This window comes from Bufo bufo, chromosome 6, assembly GCF_905171765.1.
Source record: "Bufo bufo chromosome 6, aBufBuf1.1, whole genome shotgun sequence".
Lineage (NCBI taxonomy): Eukaryota > Metazoa > Chordata > Amphibia > Anura > Bufonidae > Bufo > Bufo bufo.
Genome location: NC_053394.1, coordinates 401941114 through 401966609, shown reverse-complemented (window position 1 = coordinate 401966609; position 25496 = coordinate 401941114). Strand labels below are relative to the sequence as shown.

At 45.2% G+C, this 25496-nt stretch overlaps 2 protein-coding genes across 2 annotated transcripts in view; both read right to left on the bottom strand.

Moving 5' to 3' along the window:
• The window catches only part of LOC121004463 (gastrula zinc finger protein XlCGF26.1-like), a 33045-nt gene extending 30207 nt beyond the window's left edge, over nt 1–2838 (bottom strand). Inside the window, exon 1 of the mRNA XM_040436694.1 lies at nt 2815–2838. Coding sequence (XP_040292628.1) covers nt 2815–2823 — 9 coding nt within the window. The 5' untranslated portion in view covers nt 2824–2838. The remainder of the gene's footprint in view (nt 1–2814) is intronic.
• Nucleotides 2839–14224: 11386 nt separating this feature from the next.
• Nucleotides 14225–25496, bottom strand: part of LOC121004474 (zinc finger protein OZF-like) — a 543049-nt gene continuing 531777 nt past the window's right edge. The window contains exon 5 of the mRNA XM_040436710.1: nt 14225–15615. Coding sequence (XP_040292644.1) covers nt 14309–15615 — 1307 coding nt within the window. The 3' untranslated portion in view covers nt 14225–14308. The remainder of the gene's footprint in view (nt 15616–25496) is intronic.

Below are 25496 nucleotides of genomic sequence, written 5' to 3'. Positions count from 1 at the left end.
GATTCTCTGCTGACATGAAGCCAGATTCTCTGTTACGGGACCTCTCTCCTCTGCCTGGGTGCCGGGGCCTAAATATATGACAATGGACTGTTACAGTGGTGGGTGACGTGAAGCCAGATTCTCTGCTATGGCATGAAGAGACTGATTCTCTGCTGACGTGAAGCCAGATTCTCTGCTATGGGACCTCTCTCCAATTGATATTGGTTAATTTTTATTTATTTTAATTCATTTCCCTATCCACATTTGTTTGCAGGGGATTTACCTACATGTTGCTGCCTTTTGCAGCCCTCTAGCTCTTTCCTGGGCTGTTTTACAGCCTTTTTAGTGCCGAAAAGTTCGGGTCCCCATTGACTTCAATGGGGTTCGGGTTCGGGACGAAGTTCGGGTCGGGTTCGGATCCCGAACCCGAACATTTCCGGGAAGTTCGGCAGAACTTCTCGAACCCGAACATCCAGGTGTTCGCTCAACTCTAGTCCTGATGCATGGACACTAATTATATCACCTGCTCAATACTAAGGAAAATCTGAAAACATGACCGGCAGGTGGGCCCTGAGGACTGGAGTTCAGGAACACTGGTCTAAAGGGTTCTCCAGATTTATCACCCAGCCTGAGCCACATTGGGGCACATTTACTATAGTGTCTGCGCCTGTTTTCATGAGTAAAAAGCCTGCTTCTGACTGTCTTATTTTAGAAGTCTCATTTACCAACTGATTTTGCACCTGTTCTGGAGGCATTTGTGTCTGTTTTGAGTTCTAAGATTAATTCAGAAATGTTAAAACTTTTGCGATTATTTTCTGACAAATTTACTGTAACTCCGTATGTAGGTGCGCCTGATTTAGGCGTAAAAACAGTCTAATTTCTACTCCACTCCAGGGCTGGCTTACCTTTCTGCCTCTGTTTCGAGTGGTGCATTGTACTACATTTTGCCTACTTTCATGGAGACGTGCGCCTAATTTCAGCTCACATTTTCATGCGCATACGAAATAGACCAGTCTTAGTGAATAGGAACCGATCTTTTCAACAACCACTAGATGTCAGATTTAAACCAAAAAAAGAAAAGCCTGATTTATTAAGGGATAATAAAGAGGCGCAAATTGAAGACTAGCGTTGCAAATACGACTATTTATTTTCCATCTAAAAAAGGCGTTCTTGATAAGGCTAGGTCTACACGACGACATTTGTCGCCCACCATTTTGTCGCACAACAATTTTTATAATTGTAGTCTATGGTGTCGCACTGCGACATGCGACATGCTGCGACTGCGATACGACAGTCGCAAAAAACCCATTCAAGATGGATTTTTCTGCGACTGTCGCGTCGCAGCATGTTACATGTCGCAGTGCGACACCATAGACTACAATTATAAAAATTGTTGCGCGACATATGTCGTTGTGTAGACCTAGCCTAAATGTGTCCCACTGAGTTTCTTCAAACAGTGTAAGGGCTGATTCATACAATCGAGCTCAGTTCGGTAAACACAGACCGTGTCTGACCTGACCTCAATTGATAATTAATTTAATTATTACAATTAATTATAAGAACAACTTTCCAGGATGGGTTAATAAAAAATAATCAATACTCATTTTACTAATGAATTTATTACTAAGTCACCACCGATGCCATTCCGACACTGCTGTGGGCTCTGCTGCTCACCATTTCCTTGTCCCGATTCAACACATAGGAAATGGTTAAAAATGCCTGGCTCAGCCAATCACTGACCGAAGTGATGATCGGTCTTATCCAGTGACTGGCTTATAGGACGTTTTACCCATCCTGACTTTGCAATGTTTCAAGGCCAGTTTCACACGAGGATGTTTGGGCCGAGAATCTCGCTATGTATGGCGGCTGTGTTTCCGTACTGAACGCTGCTCCTCCATAATAACTTATGAGATGAGTTCCTGCCTGATCTTGGGTTTACAGTCTGTGCAGTCTACTGATATATATTTTTTTTTATCAGGGAAGATTTCTATCACTGAACAAGCCTGTGTGCTCTCCAGTTTCTTTCCCCAAATCCAGTACAAATAAAGTCCCACAAACAGTGGTAAATGTAAAACAATTAAGGGGTCCATACTCAACAGGGGGGTTATTCAAAACGACCTCCAGATGATTATACAGCACGTCACTGCCACAGAGAATGGAAAGGCATTGGAGAAAGAAGTGACAGCCAATGGAAGGGCCCCCCCCCCCCCTTCCATTGGCTGTCACTTCTTTCTCCAATGCCTTTCCATTCTCTGCGGCAGTGACGTGCAGGGATTCTTAAAGTTTTTTCTGGGATTCTTAAAAAATTTTTTTCCCAGGAGTAGAATGTTGATGACCTGTCCTCAGGATAGGTCACCAATATCTGATCGGTGGGGGTTTTACTTCCGCGAACTCCACCGATCAGTTGTTTGAAGAGCTCATGGCACTATGATCACGGCCTAGGTGCAGCTCAGGCCTATTTAACTGAATAGGCCTGAGCTGCAATACCAAGCACAGCCACCATACAATGGACGGTGTTGTGAGGAGGATGCACCACTCACTGGAGGACTGCATACTCTTCAAACAGTTGCCCGGAGTCGGACCCCTCTGACCTGATACTGGTGACTTATCCTGAAGAATTGACTCCCAGAAAACACCTTTTAAATATCTTGTACAACCTCTTCAATGAAGATTTACAGTAAATAATACATGTGTGACATCAGCTGCACACAGTATAATACAAAGTGTTCATGTTTTGTACCACATTCATCTCTAGGAACATAAACCTCCCCTCCCGGGGCGGCCTCCTCCTCACCATGAACATAAGCCTCCCTCCCGGGGCGACCTCCTCCTCACCAGGAACATAACCCTCCCTCCCGGGGCGGCCTCCTCCTCACCAGGAACATAACCCTCCCTCCCGGGGCGGCCTCCTCCTCACCAGGAACATAACCCTCCCTTCCGGGGCGGCCTCCTCCTCACCAGGAACATAATCCCCCCTCCCGGGGCGGCCTCCTCCTCACCAGGAACATAACCCTCCCTCCCGGGGCGGCCTCCTCCTCACCAGGCACATAACCCTCCCTCCCGGGGCGGCCTCCTTCTCACCAGGAACATAACCCTCCCTCCCGGGGCGACCTCCTCCTCACCAGGAACATAACCCTTCCTCCCGGGGTGGCCTCCTCCTCACCAGGAACATAACCCTCCCTCCCGGGGCGGCCTCCTCCTCACCAGGAACATAACCCTCCCTCCCGGGGCGGCCTCTTCCTCACCAGGAACATAACCCTCCCTCCCGGGGCGACCTCCTCCTCACCAGGAACATAACCCTCCCTCCCGGGGCGACCTCCTCCTCACCATGAGCATAAGCCTCCCTCCCGGGGCGACCTCCTCCTCACCAGGAACATAACCCTCCCTCCCGGGGCGGCCTCCTCCTCACCAGGAACATAACCCTCCCTCCCGGGGCGGCCTCCTCCTCACCAGGAACATAACCCTCCCTTCCGGGGCGGCCTCCTCCTCACCAGGATCATAATCCTCCCTCCCGGGGCGGCCTCCTCCTCACCAGGAACATAACCCTCCCTCCCGGGGCGGCCTCCTCCTCACCAGGAACATAACCCTCCCTCCCAGGGCGGCCTCTTCCTCACCAGGCACATAACCCTCCCTCCCGGGGCGGCCTCCTTCTCACCAGGAACATAACCCTCCCTCCCGGGGCGGCCTCCTCCTCACCAGGAACATAACCCTCCCTCCCGGGGCGGCCTCCTCCTCACCAGGAACATAACCCTCCCTCCCGGGGCGGCCTCCTCCTCACCAGGAACACAAACACCAGTGTGAACCTCACAAGATCCAGGAAACACATAGAAAGCTCTATCACATCTGTGCCTGACAGGACTGTGAAAGCCGCTCTGCTCATTAGGGGTTAAATACCTGTGTGAATAAGGGGTTAATGATCCCTCAGCCCCAGTAAGGCCTGGTTCACACTCAATGTTTGGTCAGATCTCTCCATTCCACCATATCTAGGTGCAGGCTCCACTCCAAGCCCCAAAATCACAACCCTCTACTGAATGCTGCACCTACCTCACAGTCACATGGCCTAAACCTCAGGGGAGCCCATACATTCTAGGCATTACCCCAATAAAAATCATTAACCAAATACTGACTGTGTGAACGAGGACTAATCCTGACAGACAGGGAAGGTAAATGTACACATACCTCCACCAGAGCTGGAAAAGAGTAGTGGGCTAAAGGACCTGCGGTGATGTCATGACCATGTGATCCTGTGTGGGAGGAGTCAGGCTGAAGACTGTGTTGCTGAGGTAGGGTAAAGACCTGTGATGATGTCATGACCATGTGATCCTGTGTGGGAGGAGTTAAAGGGTCACATGACCAGGTGGTGCCTTAATATGCTCAGTGAACTGGGTGTATGTAGCAGTGCTGTCCCTGTTGTGTGAAGTGAATGTAGTTGTGCTGTATGTGTGTGTGATGTACATGTAATACAGCTGCGTCTTTTTAGTGTGCATTTAGCAGAACACGGTAATGTTCTTTTATCAGGGCTATATGTGTGCAATGTGTATACAGCCATGTAATCCAGTCCTGGGATGTGTGTGTAGCAGAGCTGTGTGTGCTCATCTGCTATTCATTCTCCAGGTGTCACATCTGTGACAGGTCCCAGAAGGTCTGAAAGATTATCTATGCATTAGTAATCTGACAGAATCTTTTGGTTTCACTTTGTCTGTGTGTTGCTGGTATGTCCACACCTCCTGTTTAGGTGTGGATCATGTGACCTCTACCACACCCTATTTAGTCTGACTTTTCCCATTACTCCTTGCTTGGGATAGCTTCATTTGGTCTTGGAAGAGCTGGAGTGTGGTTCGTGTTGGAGTCCTGTTCATCCTTCATCCCCTGAAGTTAAGTGTTCCGCCTGTCGTGTTTTGTATTCCCCCCCCTTCCCCCCCGGTTGTTTACTAGGCCTCAGTGACACGCTAGTTCCTTCACCAGGGAAGGAACAGGTGGTCTCTGCCCAGTCATTATCTTTAGGGCATCTGAGGGTCACCAGGGTTTTCTAGGTTCCTGTGTATGGGTATCTCTACCATCGAGCGGTGCCCATATGGATAGGAGTTAGGGCCAGGAGCAGGGTTTTATAGGTGGTGACCCTTTTCCTTCCCTAGCGGTGAGGCCTAGTGTCTTTCCCCTTCCTTCTTGATTGTCTTTTGGTGTTCTCCCCTACTACATCCGTGACACCAGGAGATATATCGTACATCATAACTCCGGAGTTTATGGCCCTTTTGTTTTTTTCCTCTTCCACCTCCCGCTTATATCCCGGATTACACATCAGCGGATGCGCAGAAGACTTGTTTTCATCCTGGGAGAGACTCTGTGTTCTGGCGATGTGACCATCAACTCCAGCGAGTTCCCAAATCCACGCATGCGCTGATCACCGGCACAACACGTGAAGCTCCGGGGTACAGTAAGTGACCAACGCCGATCCAGACTAATACTTTATCCTAAGGGACACAGGTGATTAACCATGACATAGGCATCAAGTGTGGGACCTGATAAAAGGTGTCTATTTGGACTGGAGCCAGATCAGCTGAAGGTGTCGTTAGGTCAAGTTACTCAAGTACACGGACTGACAAAAAAAATACCGACCTAAGAAGCAGTTGTTGGAATGAAGCTTTCTCTGCGTGAAGGTAATGATGATACATGGAAGTGATTCCAATATTAGAGCGAGAGGAGAAGTACGTCACACAGGAGGGGAGCAGGTCACCGCTGTGGCCTCTGATTGGCTGCAGCAGTCAGATGTCCCCTCGTTGGAGGATGTTGATGTCAGCACAGAGGAACCAAACATACCGAATCCAGCAGTGGAGACCAGGAGGGTATCATCACCACCGCTCGTTGGCCATGTCTGGGGGTCTGATTTAGTCTCACATAACCCCTTTACTGTAATTTTCTGTTTTATGACTGATTAGAAGCCATAACAATTATGCTGCAGATGAAATCTTTGACTGCTGACGATACTTGATGTGTTTTATTCTGTGCTCCTCCATCCAGGCGCTCATCAACAAGTCTTTCATCCCTTTGGCATTACAGATTTGTCTCTCTCCTGGATCTCCTCATGCCTCACCAACTAAATACTTAACTCCTTTATGACACAGCCTTATTTCACCTTAAGGACCAGGGCTATTTTTAAAGTGGTGATAACTTTAAAATGCTTTGACTTATCCAGGCCATTCTGAGATTGTTTTTCATCACATATTGTACTTCATGACACTGCTAAAATGAAGTGAAAAAAAAAAAAATTAACTATATATAAAAAAATATATTAAATTTACCATTTTTTTTTCAAAAATTGCAAATTTCCAAGTTTCAATTTCTCTACTTCTATAATACATAGTAATAACTTCAAAAATAGTTATCACTTTATATTCCCCATATGTCTACTTCATGTTTGGATCATTTTGGTAATGATATTTTATATTTTGGAGATGTTACAAGGCTTAGAAGTGTAGAAGCAAATCTTAAAATTTTTCAGAAACCCAATTTTTAGGGACCAGTTCAGGTCTGAAGTCACTTTGTGAGGCTTGCATAATAGAAACCACCCAAAACCACCCCATTCGAGAAACTATACCCCTCAAGGTATTCAAACAGATTTACAAACGTCATTAACCCTTTAGGTGTTGCACAAGAGTTATTGGCAAATGGGAATGAAATTTGAGAATTTAAATTTTAATAAATTTTTTCCAGTAACAAAGCAAGGGTTAACAGCCAAACAAAATGCTATATTTATTCCCCCGATTCTGTAGTTTGCATAAACACCCCATATGTGGTAGTACACTACTGTACGGGCACACAGTAGGGCGTAGAGGGAGAGGTGCGCCGTATGGTTTTTGTAAGGCACCCCTAGAGTAGAAACTCCATAAAAGTGACCCCATCTAAGAAACTACACCCCTCAAGGTATTCAAAACTGATTTTACGAACTTTGTTAACTCTTTAGGTGTTGCACAAGAGTTATTGGCAAATGGGGATGAAATTTGAGATTTTGAATTTTTGGGCACATTTTTCAGTTTAATCCATTTTTTCCAGTAACAAATCAAGGGTTAACAGCCAAACAAAATGCTATATTTATTGCCCCGATTCTGTAGTTTGCAGAAACACCCCATATGTGGCCATAAACTACTGTACGGGCACACAGTAGGGCGTAGAGGGAAAGGTGCGCCGTGTGGTTTTTGGAAGGCAGATTTTGCTAGACTGGTTTATTTACACCATGTCCCATTTGAAGCCCCCCTGATGCACCCCTAGAGTAGAAACTCCATAAAAGTGACCCCATTTTGGAAACTACGGGATAAGGTGGCAGTTTTGTTGGGACTATTTTTAGTGTACATATGATTTTTGGTTTATCTATATTACATTTTTGCGAGGCAAGGTTACCAGAAATAGAAATTCTGAAATTTCATCTCCATTTGCCAATAACTCTTGTGGAACACCTAAAGGGTTAACGACGTCTGTAAAAATCAGTTTTGAATACCTTGAGGGGTGTCGTTTCTTAGATGGGGTCGCTTTAATGCAGTTTTTACTCTAGGGGTGCATCAGGGGGGCTTCAAATGGGACATGGTGCCAAAAAAAAAAAGGCCATCAAAATCTGCCTTCCAGAAACCATATAGCATTCCTTTCCTTCTGCGCCCTGCCGTTTTATCATACAGCATTTTACGACCACATATGGGGTGTTTCTGTAAACTGCAGTATGAGGGTAATAAATATTAAGTTTTGTTTGGCTGTTAACCCTTGCTTTGTTAATGGAAAAAAACGGATTAACATGGAAAATTTGCCAAAAAATTGTTTTTTATGCACCGTTTTTATATCATGATTTTTTTTATCATGTTCATCTGAGGGGTTAGAGGGGGGATTTTTTTTAGAGCAGATTCTTATGGACGCGGCGATACCTAATATATCTACTTTTTTATTTATTTTAGTTTTACAAAATAATATTTTAGAAAAATTTTTGTTTTTGTTTTAGTGTCTCAAGTTTGAGGAACCAGTTTTTTTATCCGATTGTCCGAGTCCGAGTGCGCTTCCGAGTCCTAGAGTGCCAGGTGAGGACGAGGATGACCCCATTTTCCTGTTGTCATCCGCGTCCTCCTCCTCATCTAGCGATGATGATGTGCCCCCAAGGCGGCGGAGACGCCGCCAAGCGGAGCAAGGGGACCACCATTATAGGGACCCTGTGGCCCACCCTAGTACGAGCAGCTCTTGGGCTCGTACTAGTTTTCCGGCCCACCAGTTATATCCACCGGAGCCCCCTGCCGGTGAACTTGTCTGGTGTACCCCAGAGCGATTTGAGCCCGTGATTCCTGATTTTGTAGGCCAACCAGGAATCCAGATTTCCACATTGGGCTTCACTGAATATGACTATTTTAGTCTTTCTTTTCAGTAACCACTTTGTAAATCTGATGGTGGAGCAGACGCACCTGTACGCCCAACAGTTTGTTGCTCAACACCCAAACTCCTTTTTGGCTAGGCCCTGTGGCTGGACCCCGGTCAGTGCAGCCGAGATGAGGACGTTTTGGGGCCTCGTAGCATGCACATGGGTCTAGTCAAGAAACCTAGTGTCAGGCATTACTGGAGTGAGGACGTCCTCTACCAGACCCACTTTACAGTACGGCCATGACACGCTCCGATTTGAGGCCATCCGGAAATGCCTGCATCATTCAGATAATGCAGCATGTTACCCCCGAGGTGATCCTGCCTATGATCGCCTGTACAAAATCAGGCCGGTCATCGATCACTTTGGGGACAAATTTGTACAGGCCTATGTACCTGGAAGGGAGGTCGCGGTTGATGAGTCTCTCATTGCGTTCAAGGGAGACTCATTTTCTGCCAGTATGTTCCTTCTAAGCGGGCGAGGTATGGCGTGAAGCTATACAAACTTTGTGAGAGTACCTCAGGGTACACTTACAAGTTTCGTGTGTACGAGGGGCGAGATTCCCGTATTCAACCAACAGAATGTCCCCCCACTCTGGGTGTTATGCGGGAAACTTGTGTGGGACCTTATGCACCCACTGGCTAGATAAGGGGTTACCACCTGTACGTGGATAACTTTTATACTAGTATACCCTTGTTCCAGTCCCTCGCCGCCAGATCCACGTCCGCTTGTGGGACCGTGCGGAAAAAATCAACGTGGCCTCCCTGCCCAACCCCCTCCAGGTACCTTTTCCCAGGGGTGAGACCCGTGCCCTTACCACTGGAAACCTGTTGCTGGTCAGATATAAGGACAAGAGGGATATCCTTGTACTGTCCACAATTCATGGTAACGGCATCACCCCTGTCCCTGTGCGAGGAATCGCGGCAACGGTCCTCAAGCCCGATTGTATCGTCGACTACAATCGGTATATGGGAAGAGTTGATCTCTCTGATCAAGTCCTCAAGCCATATAATGCCATGCGCAAAACCCGTGCATGGTACAAAAAAGTTGCGGTCTGCTTGGTGCAGGTTGCCTTGTACAACTCTTTTGTGCTGTCCCGAAGCGCTGGCACCACAGGGACATTCCTTCAGTTCTATGAGGCAGTCCTCAAAGGACCTGATCTTATCTGACCGGGAAAGAGCAGGCCGGAGTACCTCGGGAACTAGAGGTGCTCGGATCGTCCCTGGCCAACACTTTCCAGGTGTGGTCCCCCATACTGGAAAGAAGGGACGGACCCAAAAAAGGTGCAGAGTGTGTCACAGGAGGGGGATACGGAAGGACACCACTACTCAGTGTGACACGTGCCCCGATCATCCGGGCCTCTGCATTATTGGTTGCTTCAGGGAGTACCACACTTCCATGGAGTATTAAATTTATATCCCAATTTAGCTACTGACAATCGGATAAAAAACTGGTTCTCAGACTTGAGACACTAAAACCAAAAACAAAAATTTGTGATGAAATTCTTGGTCACAAAAGCGCATTTCTTTGTAAATAGCGGCTGCAATGACATAGAACAGCAATCGCGCTGCCCCGTCATTGAACCCCTTAGATGCCGAGTTCATCTCTGATCGCAGTATATGATTAAAGCATTTTAGTGTTTGCAAATCAAATAAAAATTTTAATCCTTCTTGCCTCATCCATTTCATCATGAAGAGGTAGACGCAGCCATCCTGCTTGAAGATCCAGCGCAAAATCTTCATGCTGGATCAGAACGAGATTTTACGCGGGATCTTCAAGCAAGATGTCCACGACCACCTCTTTGCAATCAAATTGATCTAAATATGATTTTTTTTTTTTTTTACCACCATTTCAGGGAAAATTGATTAGTTACCACAAAGCACAAAGAAATTCGGCTTCGCAGCAAATCTGAATTTCCTAAAATTCGAATCGAAGTCCACTTTGTCAACTTCGATTCGCTCAACGCTAATCTTCCACTACCATCAGGCTTTACCATACTGCACCTCGTTTCTTCCTCCTATATTATTTCCCATTACCTGCCTTGCTGCTCTTCTCCTAATCAACACATATGAACTTTCCCAAGAAGAATTTGTCTCAGGAGTTTCACATTCCTGTGGATGATTTCAACAGGCATCTTTCATCGAGATTCAGACCACGAGTCCCAGTTGCTACCCGATCTCTCCACATCTTCTTCTCTTCCAGACAGAAGATTAACGAGGCTTATCCAGCCGGTTCAGACATCACTAACGTCCACTCACAAGCTTCCCCTTTGTATAGAGTCAGAGAAAAGTGGCTATCATCCAGCCTGAGCCCCTGTGATAAAACCAGTGCAGGTCTAGACCGCTGATCTAACTTTACACCATCTTTAGGATTTATCCTGCAGCAGCACAGCAGAACAACCCCAAATATTTAGCCAAGAAACTATCTTCAGTGTAAATAAAATCAAGGAGTCCTGGGAGTGCAGATATGGTCCCTCCGGTCTGACTGGGAATTACATGAAGAGACAGAAGGATTTGAGCAGGCCTACACATCCACAGAAGACTCTGTGGTTAGTTCTCCAAGATGTGTGGAACGACTTGCCTACAAGTTCCTTCAAATCCTGTGCAAGTTTATATAGAAGAACTGATTGCTGACGGCAAAGGCGGTCACACTGGATGCTGATGTGATTTACATTTCTCTTCATTCACTTTATTTTTATCAATTACTAAAATTCTAACTATTAAAGGAATTTTCTAAGACTTTTTAACTGATGACCTGTCCTCTGGACCTGGGACCACCGCCGATCAGCTGTTTGAGAAGGCACCTGCACTTGTGTCACAGCCTTCTCCATGTCATGTGGCCTAGGAGCAGCTCAGCCCCATAGAAGTGAGTGGAGCGGAGTGTGATACCAAGCACAACTGCTATACAATGTCCGGCGCTGTGCTTGGTGAGCAGGGAGAAGGCTGCGGCGTTACTACCACCACTGGTGCCTTCTGAAACAGCTGATCAGCAGAGGTCCCAGGTGTTGGACCCCCACCAATCAGATACTGATGACGTGGAGGATAAAAAAAATCTTGGAAAACCTCTTACTCATGTTTTTGAATGCATTCTTACTTTGCAGCTCTATTTTTCCTTGGCTGCCCAGAACTTTTGCACAGTACACTGGCCTATAGTATCCTGATGAAGAAGGGTAAGCATTTGTGTATTAGGCTACAAAAGGAAGAAAATTCTCTTGCTGTAACTAATTGAAAAAGAATAAGAGAGGAAGAAAAACTGAGTAAATGAGATTTAGAAGAGATTACCATAGATCTTTTTGTTGAACTATTTTTGTGGCTAGATTGAGCATCCAGACTGGATAGCCCCGATCCTGCAGGCCCTCTGAGGGCAGGCTCTTTGGGAGCAGTATGGCTGCGGGCAATATATAGTTTTTTATTCAATGATTTCCCCATGATGCTGTACTTTCTCATGGCACTATTTAACATTGCATACGATGTAGTAGGAAGCTGAAAAAAATTCTACCAAAACACAATTCCGCCATAGTTTAATGGGTTTAGTTTTTTATGGTGTTCCCTATGAGGTAAAATATTACCTCAGACAAGTGGGTTTTTGTCAGATTATAAGAGGTTATGCTCTAGAATCTCATCACATTCCTCGAGACAGGTTGCTCCTCAACAGTCAAGAACATCCACACATTCTCGCCAGTGCAGAGAAGTTTCCTGCAGTGCCTTTATTTCTTCAGAAGATCTTCTGAGGTCCCATCTACAGATTGTGATTAGTGATGAGCGGCAGGGGCTATATTCGAATTTGTGATATTTAACGAAAATTTGGGCGAATATTCATCATATATTCGCAAATTCGTCATATATTCACGTAATGCGCGCAAAATACAGGCGGAGGTCACTTTTGCTACATTTTCCAAGCTGCTAGAAGTTTTCTGAGACTGGAGAAAATGGTTGGCATGGCAGAACATTAAAAATGGCTTTATATGCAGATAGAGTGCTCCAATATATTCACTATTGCGCTAATCAGCACTAATGATGCGAATATTTTGGCGCAATACGTAAAACTTCACATTTTAGCAGGTCTGAATACATTTTACTGATTGGTGCACTATGTATTGTTGTGACGTCACAGCACTATGTCTGTAGCATGTATGTATGGACAGCAGAACCTATCACCCTGCACTGCAACAGCTACACTATATCAGGATATAACCTACACTGACTATCTCCCACTATCTGTATTATATATATAAGCTATCTAACTATGTATCAAATGTAATGACACAGGAAAGCACAGAGCACAGCAATGACACTGCTGTATCTATTAGAACTTAAAAAAAACTGTAGAAAATTATTGCTGGGGAGTTTCTTATATAGTAATGGGTAGGCAACTTTCCTATTGGTTGCTAGGGATGCTGCTAAGTTCAGACAAAGACATTGCAGCCTTCTCATTGGCCCACAAGCAAGAGGGGAGGTTACTGATGAAAAAAAATCTAGAACATTCAAAATTACGAATATATTTCACTATATTCTAAATATTCGTGATTAATATTCGCGCCCAACACTAATTGTGATACAGCTATACAGTCTCTCAGATTTGTAGTAAATTGGAAAAAATTTATCCAACTATAAACAAACTGTTTCTAGGGTTCATAATTGACACAGTTTCCATGACTTTATTAATACCTCATGAGATATCTTCTCTATCAAAAACAAAGTCCACCAACAGATAGTCTATCCCATCACTTCTGTACACAAGATTATTAGGACCTCTAATGGCAGCTATAGATGCTGTCCTTTGGGTCAAGTGGTATACCAGAGAGTTTCATCAGGACATGCTGTGGGTTTTACACCTCAATCATTATAACCTTCGCCCTCTGATAAGCTTATGGACTGTCTTGATTCAAGATCTCAGGTGGTGCTTACTAGAATTCAATCTTACCAGAGGGAAATACTTCCAGATCTCTACCCAGTAATTATCACCACCACCGATGTCTCTGCCCTTCATTGGGATGCTCATGTGCAGAGATCCTGGGTTCAGGACTGTCAGACAAGACAAGTCTAATGATGAGATGGACAGGAGACTCAAACGACATAATATGGTTAATATTAATATGCCCAAATGAATGGATCTGTTTCTAAAACAGAAAATGTCCTAGAAAATTCCACAAAGTCTATGATCCACGGTGTAATTCTCCTCAGTCAAGTTATATCAGCTCTCGCTTAACTCCATAGGTTCTATAATGTCATCTTCAAATCTAAAGGGTAAAGAAAATATGCCCAACCACAAAGATATGTTTTAAAGTCAAATGTTTATTAACGAGTAACAAGTCTTGAGATCTTACTGTGAAATATTCTATGCACATGGTGGATCTACAGCTGCATTATATGGAGTCTATTAGTTTTATTGATAACAGAGGTTTAGTTTTAGTTGCAGACATTTCTTCGGCTACGTTTACATCATCAGTAACCTGATCCAGCATAGAACAGCCTGCTGAAGTTTTCAGGATCCGGCATTTCCAGATACTGAGGCTCACTTCCAGACCCAATAGACTATAATGGGATCCAGCCGGCAAAAAATGACCTTAACATGTAGAGCTTGGAAGAAAGACGAGACAGGGGGGATATGATAGAAACTTTTAAATACATAAAGTGAATCAACACGGTAAAAGAGGAGAGAATATTTAAAAGAAGAAAAACTGCTACAAGAGGACATAGTTTTAAATTAGAGGGGCAAAGGTTTAAAAGTAATATCAGGAAGTATTATTTACTGAGAGAGTAGTGGATGCATGGAATAGCCTTCCTGTAGAAGTGGTAGCTGCAAATACAGTGAAGGAGTTTAAGCATGCATGGGATAGGCATAAGGCCATCCTTTATATGAGATAGGGCCAGGGGCTATTCATACTATTCAGTATATTGAGCAGACTAGATGGGCCAAATGGTTCTTATCTGCTGACACATTCTATGTTTCTATATGATTTATCGGTGAAACATTTTTCACATTATGAACAAGAAAGTCTCTTCTCTCTCTAGTGTGAGTTCTTCGGTGACAAACAAGGGTTGACTTCTTAGCAAAACATTTCTCACATTCTGAACACGAAAAAGGCTTTTCCCCCGTGTGAGTTACTTGATGTCTAACAAGATCAGATTTCTGGCTAAAATATTTCCCACACTCTGAACATGAATATGGCTTCTCCCCTGTGTGACTACTCTCATGTCTACGAAGATATGACCTATCTTTAAAACATTTCCTACATTCTGAACATGAATATGGCTTCTCCCCTGTATGATTTTTATGATGATTAAGAAGATTTGATTTACAATTAAAAGATTTTCCACATTCTGAACATGAAAATGGTTTCTCCCCTCTGTGAGTTCTTCGATGACAAACAAGGGTTGACTTCTGAGCAAAACATTTCCCACATTCTGAACACGAAAAAGGCTTCTCCCCCGTGTGAGTTAGTTGATGTCTAACAAGATCAGATTTCTGGATAAAATTTTTGCCACACTCTGTACATGAATACGGTTTCTCTCCTGTGTGACTTCTTTTATGTATAACAAGATATGACTTATCTGTAAAACATTTCCCACATTCTGAGCATGAATATGGCTTCTCTCCGGTGTGATTTTTTAAATGCTTTTCAAGATATGATTTATGAGTAAAGCATTTCTCACATTCTAGGCAGGAAAATAGCTTCTCCCCTGTGTGAATTCTCTGATGTGTAACAAGATATGATTTGTTTGTAAAACATTTTCCACATTCTGAACATGAAAATGGCTTCTTCCCTGTATGTGTTATTTGATGTCTAACAAGATCTGATTTCTGGCTAAAATATTTCCCACACTCTGAACATGAATATGGCTTCTCCCCTGTGTGACTACTCTCATGTCTAAGAAGATGTGACTTATCTGTAAAACATTTCCCACATTTTGGACATGAATATGGCTTCTCCCCTGTGTGAATTTTCTGATGTCTAACAAGAGCAGAATTATGTTTAAAACATTTTCCACATTGTAAACATGAAAACGGCTTCTCCTCTGTTTGATGTTCAACACCCATTTTGTGGCTTTTCTGATCCTTTGCAATCTGTGATAAATCAGAAGATTGGACAAATTTAAAAGAATCACATGATGAATCTTTGCTGAGAAGACCCGAGGGTACATCTGGGATTATGGCATGTTCTTCACTTGTATTTTGTGTAATAGCATAATCCTCTGTTTTACAATCTGAAGATGTCACATGCCCATCTGAGATTCTGGTACAGTCATCTGAAAAGAATAAAATTAATTTGACAGCATTGTATTAATAACATTTCTATATAAAATGCATATTCATTGCATGGCATGTAGCAAAATCCAATATTTAACTGATTGTGACAATGGAGACAAATCAGATCACTGTCTAAGGATTATGCATTCCATCATATCCGTATTTTGGTCCACAAACCACACAGATATCTTCGTGTGTATTGATCAATTTTTCTCACTTCCATCAATAGAAATGGCTAATTTTTGTTTTTTGTTGAGAAGAATAGGACATGTTCTATAGTTAGCAGAACAGACATACGGATGCAGAGAGTACACAGATGTCTTTTTTTTTGCTATCCACCAAAAACTGGGATAGCACATGGATGGAAAATATCACAATATTATATGAGCAGTATATAGTGGCACTATTACATGTCTAATATGGTTAAGTTTTGTTTATTTGTACTGTTATCATTATTTCTGTACTAAATTATAAGGACTTTACATCTAGCAGTGAATGTACTGTACATGAGCATGCCTGACCTGCCGCTCTGTTCATTTTGGGGGTCTCTGAGGGGGTAATATAACCATTCTCGTGATCAGTGGAGGTCCCAGCAGTAGGACCCCCATGATGTAATAGTTATCCTTTATCCTGTATAACTGGAATGCCCTCTTAGCAAATATTGTATAGATGGAGGGAGGACCCTCAGAATCAATTCCCCTGGTAGGCCACACTTAACACAGTTGAGACCGGGTTTCTCAGGAGCCCCTGAGTTACCACCCCTACAGACAGTGAAGGTGGGGTGCTCCTGAGACTCCACCCCCACAAAGACAGTTCAGGGGGTTCTCCTGAGATGCCACCCCCACAGTAAGTGTAGGGAAGTAATAGAGTTAATCTCTAATGTAGTGAGGAAAGTGATACCACCAAAATCCAGAGCTGGCCCTTCTGCTTTTAAAAGCTAGATGAGTGGTGTTCAGAATTATGGCAGGAATATGATTACTAATAAACAAAAAATGGAACTGGAATAGTGCATTTAGCCTTTTTGAGGTGATAAACACTTACTTTATAGTTATAAAAATTATGGCTAGAAGGTTACCCTAAAGCCCCAAATAACACACAGGTGGGCAAACTGGACAGTACAACTTTAATCCAAATTGTTAGCTATACAGGGGCCTCCAGTGTATTTCAGTTTCTTGACGCTGATAAGGTATTTATTCGAGTACACTGGGATTTCCTCTATGTGACCTTGGAGAAACATGACATAATGTTTATGCTATTCTGGCCTTATATGAGGTACCGAGTCTGATGGATTCCTTTTATGGTCAAATACCAGAAATATGTATTCTTTAAGCCATAATCCATTAGGGCTGCTAAGAATGAGATGTGGAGCCCAAGGGATGACCTAGTAGTCACTCCTAACCCCCTATGTGGAGGAACCATATGAACTCTGTTGCAGTATGACCTCCAGGCTACAGCCTCCAGAATAATGATGGATTAGTAGCAGCACCAATGCATTAGCAGGGAAGTCAGTAAAGGAGCGAAGTACAAGATGGGAGCATGGCCAGGAGCCAAGCCATGATCAGGATCTAACATTTTATTCAATAGCGACACACAGGAACAGGAGCCAGGAAAACAAAAGTACTTACAAATACATGGCCAGGACAATAACATGAGAATAAAAAGGTCCCTGTGGTGCAGGAACTAAAGTAGCAGTGATGAAGGCCTATGTCTGCCTAGCAACTGAACATGGCTGCATGACTGCACTTCGCCATAAATCAGGCACATCTTCCAGGAGTGCAGAGGACCAAGACCCACACAGCTCACATCGTCTTAAATATCCCTTTGGGTCTCATTGACCGAAGAAACTGTCTAACATAAAAACTGTTTTTGTTACCCATGGCAACCAATTACAACGAAGATTTCATTTCCTATTCTGCTCATGAAGAATGACAGTTTTTCTTTTAGACAGCCTTGATAAATCTTCCCCAATGATCTCTAATTTGGAAGGTGATAACTAGATTTTTGTACTTCCCATAAAATCTGTTTCTCTTCCGATCATTGGGGAACACAGGCTTGACCTTAGTATGTTACAGAGCAGTCCCTGGGGTGGGTCTAACCAGAAACCCTCCTGCCAATCAGATAGCCGAGGTCTGCAAAACTCTATGCCCCGAGCCGCGTCAACCGAATGGGTGGAGCCCGGTTCTTAAGGTGGTACGCTTCCACAAAGGCCCATACACATCTATTGAGAAATGGTCTTCAACGCTGCCAGTCTCGTCCTTCTGGATTGACAAACAGGGAATCCGTCTGCCGGAAAGATGCCGTCTGGACAGATAGACTCGAACGGCCCCGTACCAAATCCATAGTGTGGAGCGACTGCTCCCAAAGATGGACGGGTCCGGACAAAATGAAGGGAGAATAATCTCCTTATTTAAATTGGTTATGTCGACACCACCTTCGGAAGGATGGACTGAACAGGACAAAGGACTACCTTATCCTGATGTAGGATCAGGAAAGGCGACCGACATTACAGAGCCGCGAGTTCCGAAACCCTACGGATAGAAGTGATTGCCACCAAAAATGCCACCTTGTAAGACTGGAAGCAAAGCGACACCTGCTGCAAAGGCTCAAACGGTGAAGACTGGAGAGCGTTGAGCACTGGATTAAGATCCCAAGATTCCAACAGAGGATGGAAAGGGGGCAAAGCATGCACCACCCCCTGCAGAAAAGTCTGAACAGCTGAAAGCGAAGCTAAATTCCGCTGAAAAAAAATGGAGAGAGCCGACACCTGCCCTTTGAGGGAGCTGAGAGCCAGCCCCAAGTCCATGCCCGACTGCAGGAAAGGCAAGAGTCGCAGCAAAGAGAACCGAGCGGGAGACAGCTGATGCCGCTTGCACCATCTAAAGTAGGACTTCCAGGTCTGGTGGTAGATTTGGGAAAATGACGACTTTCTGGCACGAATCATAGTCTGGACCACGGCACCCGAGAATCCCCAAGCCTTTAGTACAGCGGCTTCAACAGCCATGTCATTAAATGTAGCGACCCTAAATTCAGGTGGAAGATCGGCCCCTTCGACAGGAGGTCTCCCGAAGTGGAAGACGCCGCGGGTTTGTCCGGTGAGCAGGGTGACCAGAGACTCATGCCACACTCGGCGTGGCCAATCGGGGCCCCACGAGAATGGCGGGGCAATCTTCGGACCTGATCTTCCTGAGGAAATGCGGAATGAGAGGCCAGAGGCGGGAACATGCAAGGAAACGTGAACAGACTATACGGAATCACCAGCGCGTCGCACTGCAGGGCTATGGGGGCCCTGGACTGTGCGACGAAGTCCTCGACCTTGTTGTTGAAGCGGGAGGCCATGAGATCCACGTCCGGCCGACCCCACCGCTCGCAGATGGCTTGAAACACCTGCGGGTGAAGAGCCCACTCGCCGGGATCGAGACGCTCCTGGCTGAGGAAGTCGGCGATCCAATTGTCGACGCTGGGGATGTGAACTGCTGACAGCGCCAGAACATGGCTCTCCACCCAGCTGAGAATCAGAGCCATCTTCCCCAGAATGAACTCCCGAGGTAAGACCCTGATGCAAATTATCTGTCCTTTACCCATAGCCTTGCTCACCCAAGTAGAGGCAAACACCGACTGCAGTGCTGTGCCCACTGCTTCAAAGGAAGACTTTGCAAAGCTTCCAGTTTCTTATCCATGATTGATATGAGAGAAAGAAGCCCCATCCGCCATTGGCAAGGTAGTATGCTTAGCCAAGCGGGAAACAGCCGTGTCCACAATAGGTGAGGATGACCATTTCTTAGGGCTCATGCACATGACAGTATTTTGCATTCAGTATGCGGTACATATAGTGAACCATTCATTTCAATGGTTTAGCAAAAAAAAATGAAGTGTCTCCGCGTGCATTCCGTTTCAGCATTTCCGTATTTACGTACCGTGAAAAGATAAAACATGTCCTATTCTTGTCCGCAAATCACGGTGCTTGGCTCTATTTAAGTCAATAGGTCCGCAAAAAAAACGGAACACATACGGAAATGCATCTGTATGTCTTCCGTATCCGTTCCATTTTTGCTGAACCATCTATTGAAAATGTTATGACCAGCCCAATTTTTTCTATGTAATTACTGTATACTGTATGTGGCATACGGAAAAATGGACCGGAAAAACGGAAATGAAACACAACGGAAACAAAAAATGGAACAACGGATCTGTAAAAAACGAACCGCAAAACACTGAAAAAACCATATGGTCGTGTGCATGAGCCCTAAGTCAAATCCTCTGGAAATGGATAAAGGACGTTCAAGCGTTTTGCCAAAGCAAAACGTCTATCAGGAAAATTCCATTCCTTGGAAAGAGAGGAATCAAAATCCTGGTGTTAGGGGAAACACTTGTGCGAGCGACGGGACCTTCTAAAGAAAAAATCCGAGCTAGCCGAAGAAGGTGCAGGGTCCTCAACCTGCAACGTCTCAATAACCGCTGTAATAAGATTATCCACCATAGAGGATAGTTTGGACAACTGACCCTCAGGAGAGACAACATCCTCACCTGATTCCCTCTCCTCAGAACATGCCTCTTTCATGGAGGACACATCGCAGTGAGACTCCCCAGTAGGAGGAGGAGAGGCCAAGGAAATGGGATACACAGACACCCTTTTGGGGGAGGATGTTCTAGCCCATTTGGAGGGACAGCCATGACAGGCATGAACCTCTTGATCCCCAGAATCGGACCAGTCAGAGGACTGCCTTACAGACAAAGGCCCCAATATTTCCACAATAGATTTGTTGGTACTGGAGACATCCTGTACCATCCTTGACAGGGAACGCGCCCAGTCCAGTTCTACCTTAGGCTGGGCAGCAGGGGCGATTGAGTCCGGGGCCAAGCCACTGGATGGCGGAGCCGCACATACAGAGCAGAGAGGATCTGACTGAGCGGATGGAAATTTTACGCAACATGACGCACAAGCATAATGGTGCACAGTAGTGACTGCCTGCATCGGGGCCTGGGATCTGGGCTCGGACATAATGACAATCCTGCCATGACAGAAGTGAGGATGAGGGGGGTAGGTTAAACCCTGTAGGAAGGTAAAAACAGTGCTTACATAGCCTGTGTCCCTCCACGCAGCATGTCCAGAGGAGCCTGTCAGCATCCCGCCGCAGGTGCCTTTAAAAACTGGAAGTGGGCGGGGACAGCAACATTCCAGCTGTCGGCGTGGGAGCGGGGAAAACTCCTGCCCTGGCCCACTAGCCTCTGCATCCGCCCCCCCCCCCCTTGCTCGCAGGAGCGAATACCACTGCAGCCACGGCCGCACCGAGACGCCGGACGGAAAATAGGAAAATGTGGGGTGACCAAATGGGAGAAGGCCGCAAAGAAGCCATGGTCTCAATTAGCAGCAGCTCCGGCGGTGGCCCGGAGCCGCCAAACAATAAAGGAAAACGGACGCCCCGCACCAAGCCCGGCTGCATCCCATCTCTGCCAACAGCAGAGATCTCCTTGAGGGGCCCAGATTTATGGGGACCAGGTAACCTGAGAAGGGTGAGGGGCTTGAAGGAGGAGAGCACTTGGGGCATCTTTTTTCTTATACTCACCTGATCCGGCGTTTTCTGCCCCCCTGGCTCCAGCAAGATCACCACCTTCAGAGGAGACTTGCAGTGTACGACCGTGATGATCCGAACGCTGGCGGGATACAGTACCTTTTAGGAACCTCTGGTCCTCCTTTGCTTCTGGAAAACGGGAAGCAACAGTGCGCTTGGGGGACCCCCCTGGTCTCCCGGGTGGGAGTGCAGGCAGCTTTTAGGACTGTTCTGAAACTACCGCTAGAAAAAAGGAAAAAAAGAGAAAACAAAAAACGCAGGGAGGTCTGCCTCCTACAGACACTAAGGTAAAACTGGTTTAGCTTAGTCCCTGTAGAATGGGTATAGATGAAGGGAGGAGTTCACTCATTTGTGCTTAATGTTCGCCTCCTAGCGGCAACATCTATACCCAAGGTCAAGCCTGTGTCCCAAAATTATACGGATGAGAAAGGGTTAATTACTCTTACCGTAATTGAATTTTCCATTAGCCTTCCCAACGGCAACTTACAGAAGGATTAACAGAGAAGAACATATTTTAGGGGGGGATTACTGCAGAAAGAATTCTACGTCCAAAGGACACGTCCTGATATGGGTCACATCCCGCCTGTAGTGCTTAGAAAAGGTCATAGGATTAGTCCAGTAGCCCCTTTGCAGATCTGTTCAATTGATATAGCGGTGTTTTCTGCCCAGGAGGCTGACATTGCCCGAGTTGAGAGGGCCTTGAGTCCTGCTGGGGAAACAAGATCCTGTTGGTATAACAATATATCGTCTCTTATCCACCAGCGATCGTAGGCTTCCTGGACGCTAGACCTTATTCGGATCCTGAACTGGATAAAGAGGTGGTCCAACTGTCTGAACTGCTTTGTTCTCTCCAGATAACATAGTAGGCAACTCTTACATCCAGATTGTGAACTCTGGTAATTCTGAGAAGTGGAAGCTTGTGGAGATAAGGGAGGTAGCCTTGATTCCACCGCTGCATTTACTTCCTCTCTAATTATATGCCTCATGGAGCTCAGAAAAAAACGCAATTAGACTTACCGGTAATTCCGTTTCCTTGAATCCACCATGACGGCCCACAATGAGATTGACCCTTGACCTCTGTAGGGGCAGGAACACATAGAGAGTTTAAATTCCCCCCAACCCTCCACCTCCTCAGTGCTTTACAAATTACCCGAAAGGTGGAACACAAAGTAAAAGGATATTGATTCATACCCTTAAACTCATTTTATTTTTATTTATTTATAAAAAAAATATTATACACACACACCTCTGTGTTTTTTTTTTTTTGGGATGGGAATAGTACAGCCCGTCATGTGGATTCAAGGAAACGGAAATTACCGGTAAGTCTAATTACGTTTTTTCATTTCATCCACCATGACGGCCCACAATGAGATGTATCAAATGACTAAGTGGGTGGGGATATCGTCTGTAAAGCCCTCTGGCCAAAAAGAGCTTCATTCGAGTCCGGAAGATTAAGACGATAGTGTCTTACAAAGGTATTTGCGCTTGACCAGGTTGCCGCCCTACAAATCTGGTCAAGCGAGACACCTCCTTTTTCAGCCCCAAAAGGAGGCCGTGGCCCTAGTGGAATGGGCTTTAATGTTACCCGGACTGGATTGCCCTGTATCCTGTAGCAACACTCAATGGTGGATCTGATCCATCTAGCTAAGGAGGATTTAGCTAACTTCTTCCCCTTATTTCTTCCTGAGAATTGTATTAAGAGATTATTATCTATCCTAAATGCTTTGGTAGACTCAAGGTATTGAATGACAGTATTTCTAACGTCTATAGATGCATCTTATCACTTGACCCTACAATTTCGGACCTAGTGATAGAGGGTAGGAAAATGTCCTGGTCCCGGTGGAAGGACGAGACTACTTTAGAGAGGAAACCTGGGTCGAGCGTTAGACGAATGTGATTTTCACTGATTTGGAGATATGGTTCCTTGCAAGAAAGGGCCTGAAGTTCTCCAATACGTCTGGCTGAGGTTAATTGCTATCAGGAAAGCAGTTTTTAGGGAAAGATGCCTTTAAAGAAATATCTGACAGCGGTATGATTGGAGGTTTTGTTAAGCCTTTAGGACGATGTTTAAGTCCCAAGTTGGAACTCTGGATTTTAGAGTGGGGTCTTAATCTGGTTGCCTGCTCTAATGAATCTCCAGATCCATCTGTGATTGGCTAGGCTGCAGTCGTAGAAGGAGCTGAGAGCGATATTTGTACTTTCAGAGTACCAGGTCTCAATCCTAATTCCAAGCCACTCTGAAGGAAGTCCAGAATCTAATTGATGGGAGGAGAGGAGGTGTCCGGGTGATCAACCCCTGACCTTTTTCCAGATCTTTAGATAGAGGAAGATGTCATTTTTTTTCTACTGGCCCTAAGTGTGAGAATCACTTTATCCGAAGGCCCTTACTTTTTAAGGTCTCGCTATCAGGATCCAGACTGCTAGTCTGAAACATTCCTGGGTCGGGATGAAGAAGGGGGCCCTGGGACTAGTATGTCTCTCTGAAAGGTAATCTCCCCAAGGATCTTCCAGCAACAGCTGTTTCAGAGTAGAAAACCCAACTCTCTTTGGCCATATGGGGTCTATCAGGATGAGAGTGGTTGGTTCTCCTAGGACAGTGATGGCTAACCTTGGCACTCCAGCTGTGGTAAAACTACAACTCCCAAGATGCCCCCCCTTGCTTGGCTGCTCTCAGAACTCTGTAGAAATAAATGGAGCATGCTGGGAGTCGTAGTTTCACCACAGCTGGAGTGCCAAGGTTAGCCATCACTGTCCTAGGAGCTTCTGGATAACTCGAGGCAACAGAGGTATTGGGGGAAATGCATAAGCTAGTTTCCATCTCCATTGTATTGACAGAGCATCTATTGCCCACGGTCCGTCCTCTAGATTTAGGGAGCAAAAGCACTCTACCTGAGCATTTCTTCTGGAGGCGAATAAGTCTATTTCTGGCTGCCCCCATCTTTCCGATATCCTCTGGAAGATTCTCCTGTTCAGGGACCATTCTCCTGGATCTATTCTCTCTCTGCTCAGGTAGTCTGCGACTGTGTATCCTTTTAAGTGGACGGTGAAGAGTGACATTATGTTCTCTTCTGCCCAGGAGAAGATTCTCTTTGCCACTGTACCCAGTAAGCGTGACCTTGTGCCTCCTTGGTGTCGCAAGTATGCCACCGTTGTGGTATTGTCGGACAGTATCTTTAAGTGTTGTCCTTTTAATAGGTCTTCTCCTTTTGTTATTGCCTCGAGGACGGCGTACAGTTCTCTGTAATTGGATGATCTTCTTTTTATATCTTCTGGCCAAGTACCCTGTAGTAGATGGTCTCCTATTTTGGCTCCCCAGCCCTCGAGACTTGCATCTGTTATTACTTGAACAGCCGGATGGGTCCGCCACTGTAGACCTCCAAGTAATCTTCTTTTTTCTTTCCACCAATCTAGATCCGTCTTTACAGACTGTGGAATCCATATACTTTTGTCCAAGTTTACCTGTTTTCCGTCCCAAACTCTTAGAATCCAACTTTGGATTACCCTTGTGTGGCTTTGGCACCAGGGGACCGAAGGTATGCAGGTGGTTAGACTTCCTAGTAGACTCATGGCCCTTCTGATGGAGCATCTGTGGGAACTCTGAAACGTTCTGACTTTCTCTATCAGCGCCGCTGTTTTGTCCTGGGGAAGAAAGGTTTTTAACAAGGTTGAGTCCAGTTCTACACCTAGGAACCTTATTCTTCTGGATGGAATAAGAGAGGATTTTTTTATGTTTAAGATCCAACCCAGACTTATTAGAATTTCTGAAAATCTTTGAGATGCTGATAGATTTTCTGCTTCTGTTCTGCCCAGAATTAGGAAATCGTTGAGGTATGGGATAATTGTTATACCCTCTCGGTGAAGATAGGCCACCATCTCTACGACGACTTTTGTGAAAACTCTGGGTGCCGAGGAGATACCGAAAGGAAGGGCGACATATTGAAAGTGGTGGATCAAACCGTCCATCCCTTTTAGTGCAAATCTTAAGTACTTCTGGGAGAGATGATGAAAAGGAATATGGTAGTATGCGTCTTTGAGGTCGATTGACGACATAAACGCCCCTTTCTGGATCAGAGGAATTGTGGATGGGATGGTTTCCATCCTAAACTTCCTGTATAGAATGGATCTGTTTAAAGGCTTTAGGTTTATTATGGTTCGAAGGGACTGGTCTGTTTTTTTTACTAGAAAGAGGTTGGAATAGAATCCTTTCCTTTCTTCTAGTACTGGGACCCTTTGAACCACACCTAGATCTATGAGGTCTTGGACCCCCTGCCATATTTTTGGAAGTTCTGTTCTGGGCCGAGATACAGAAT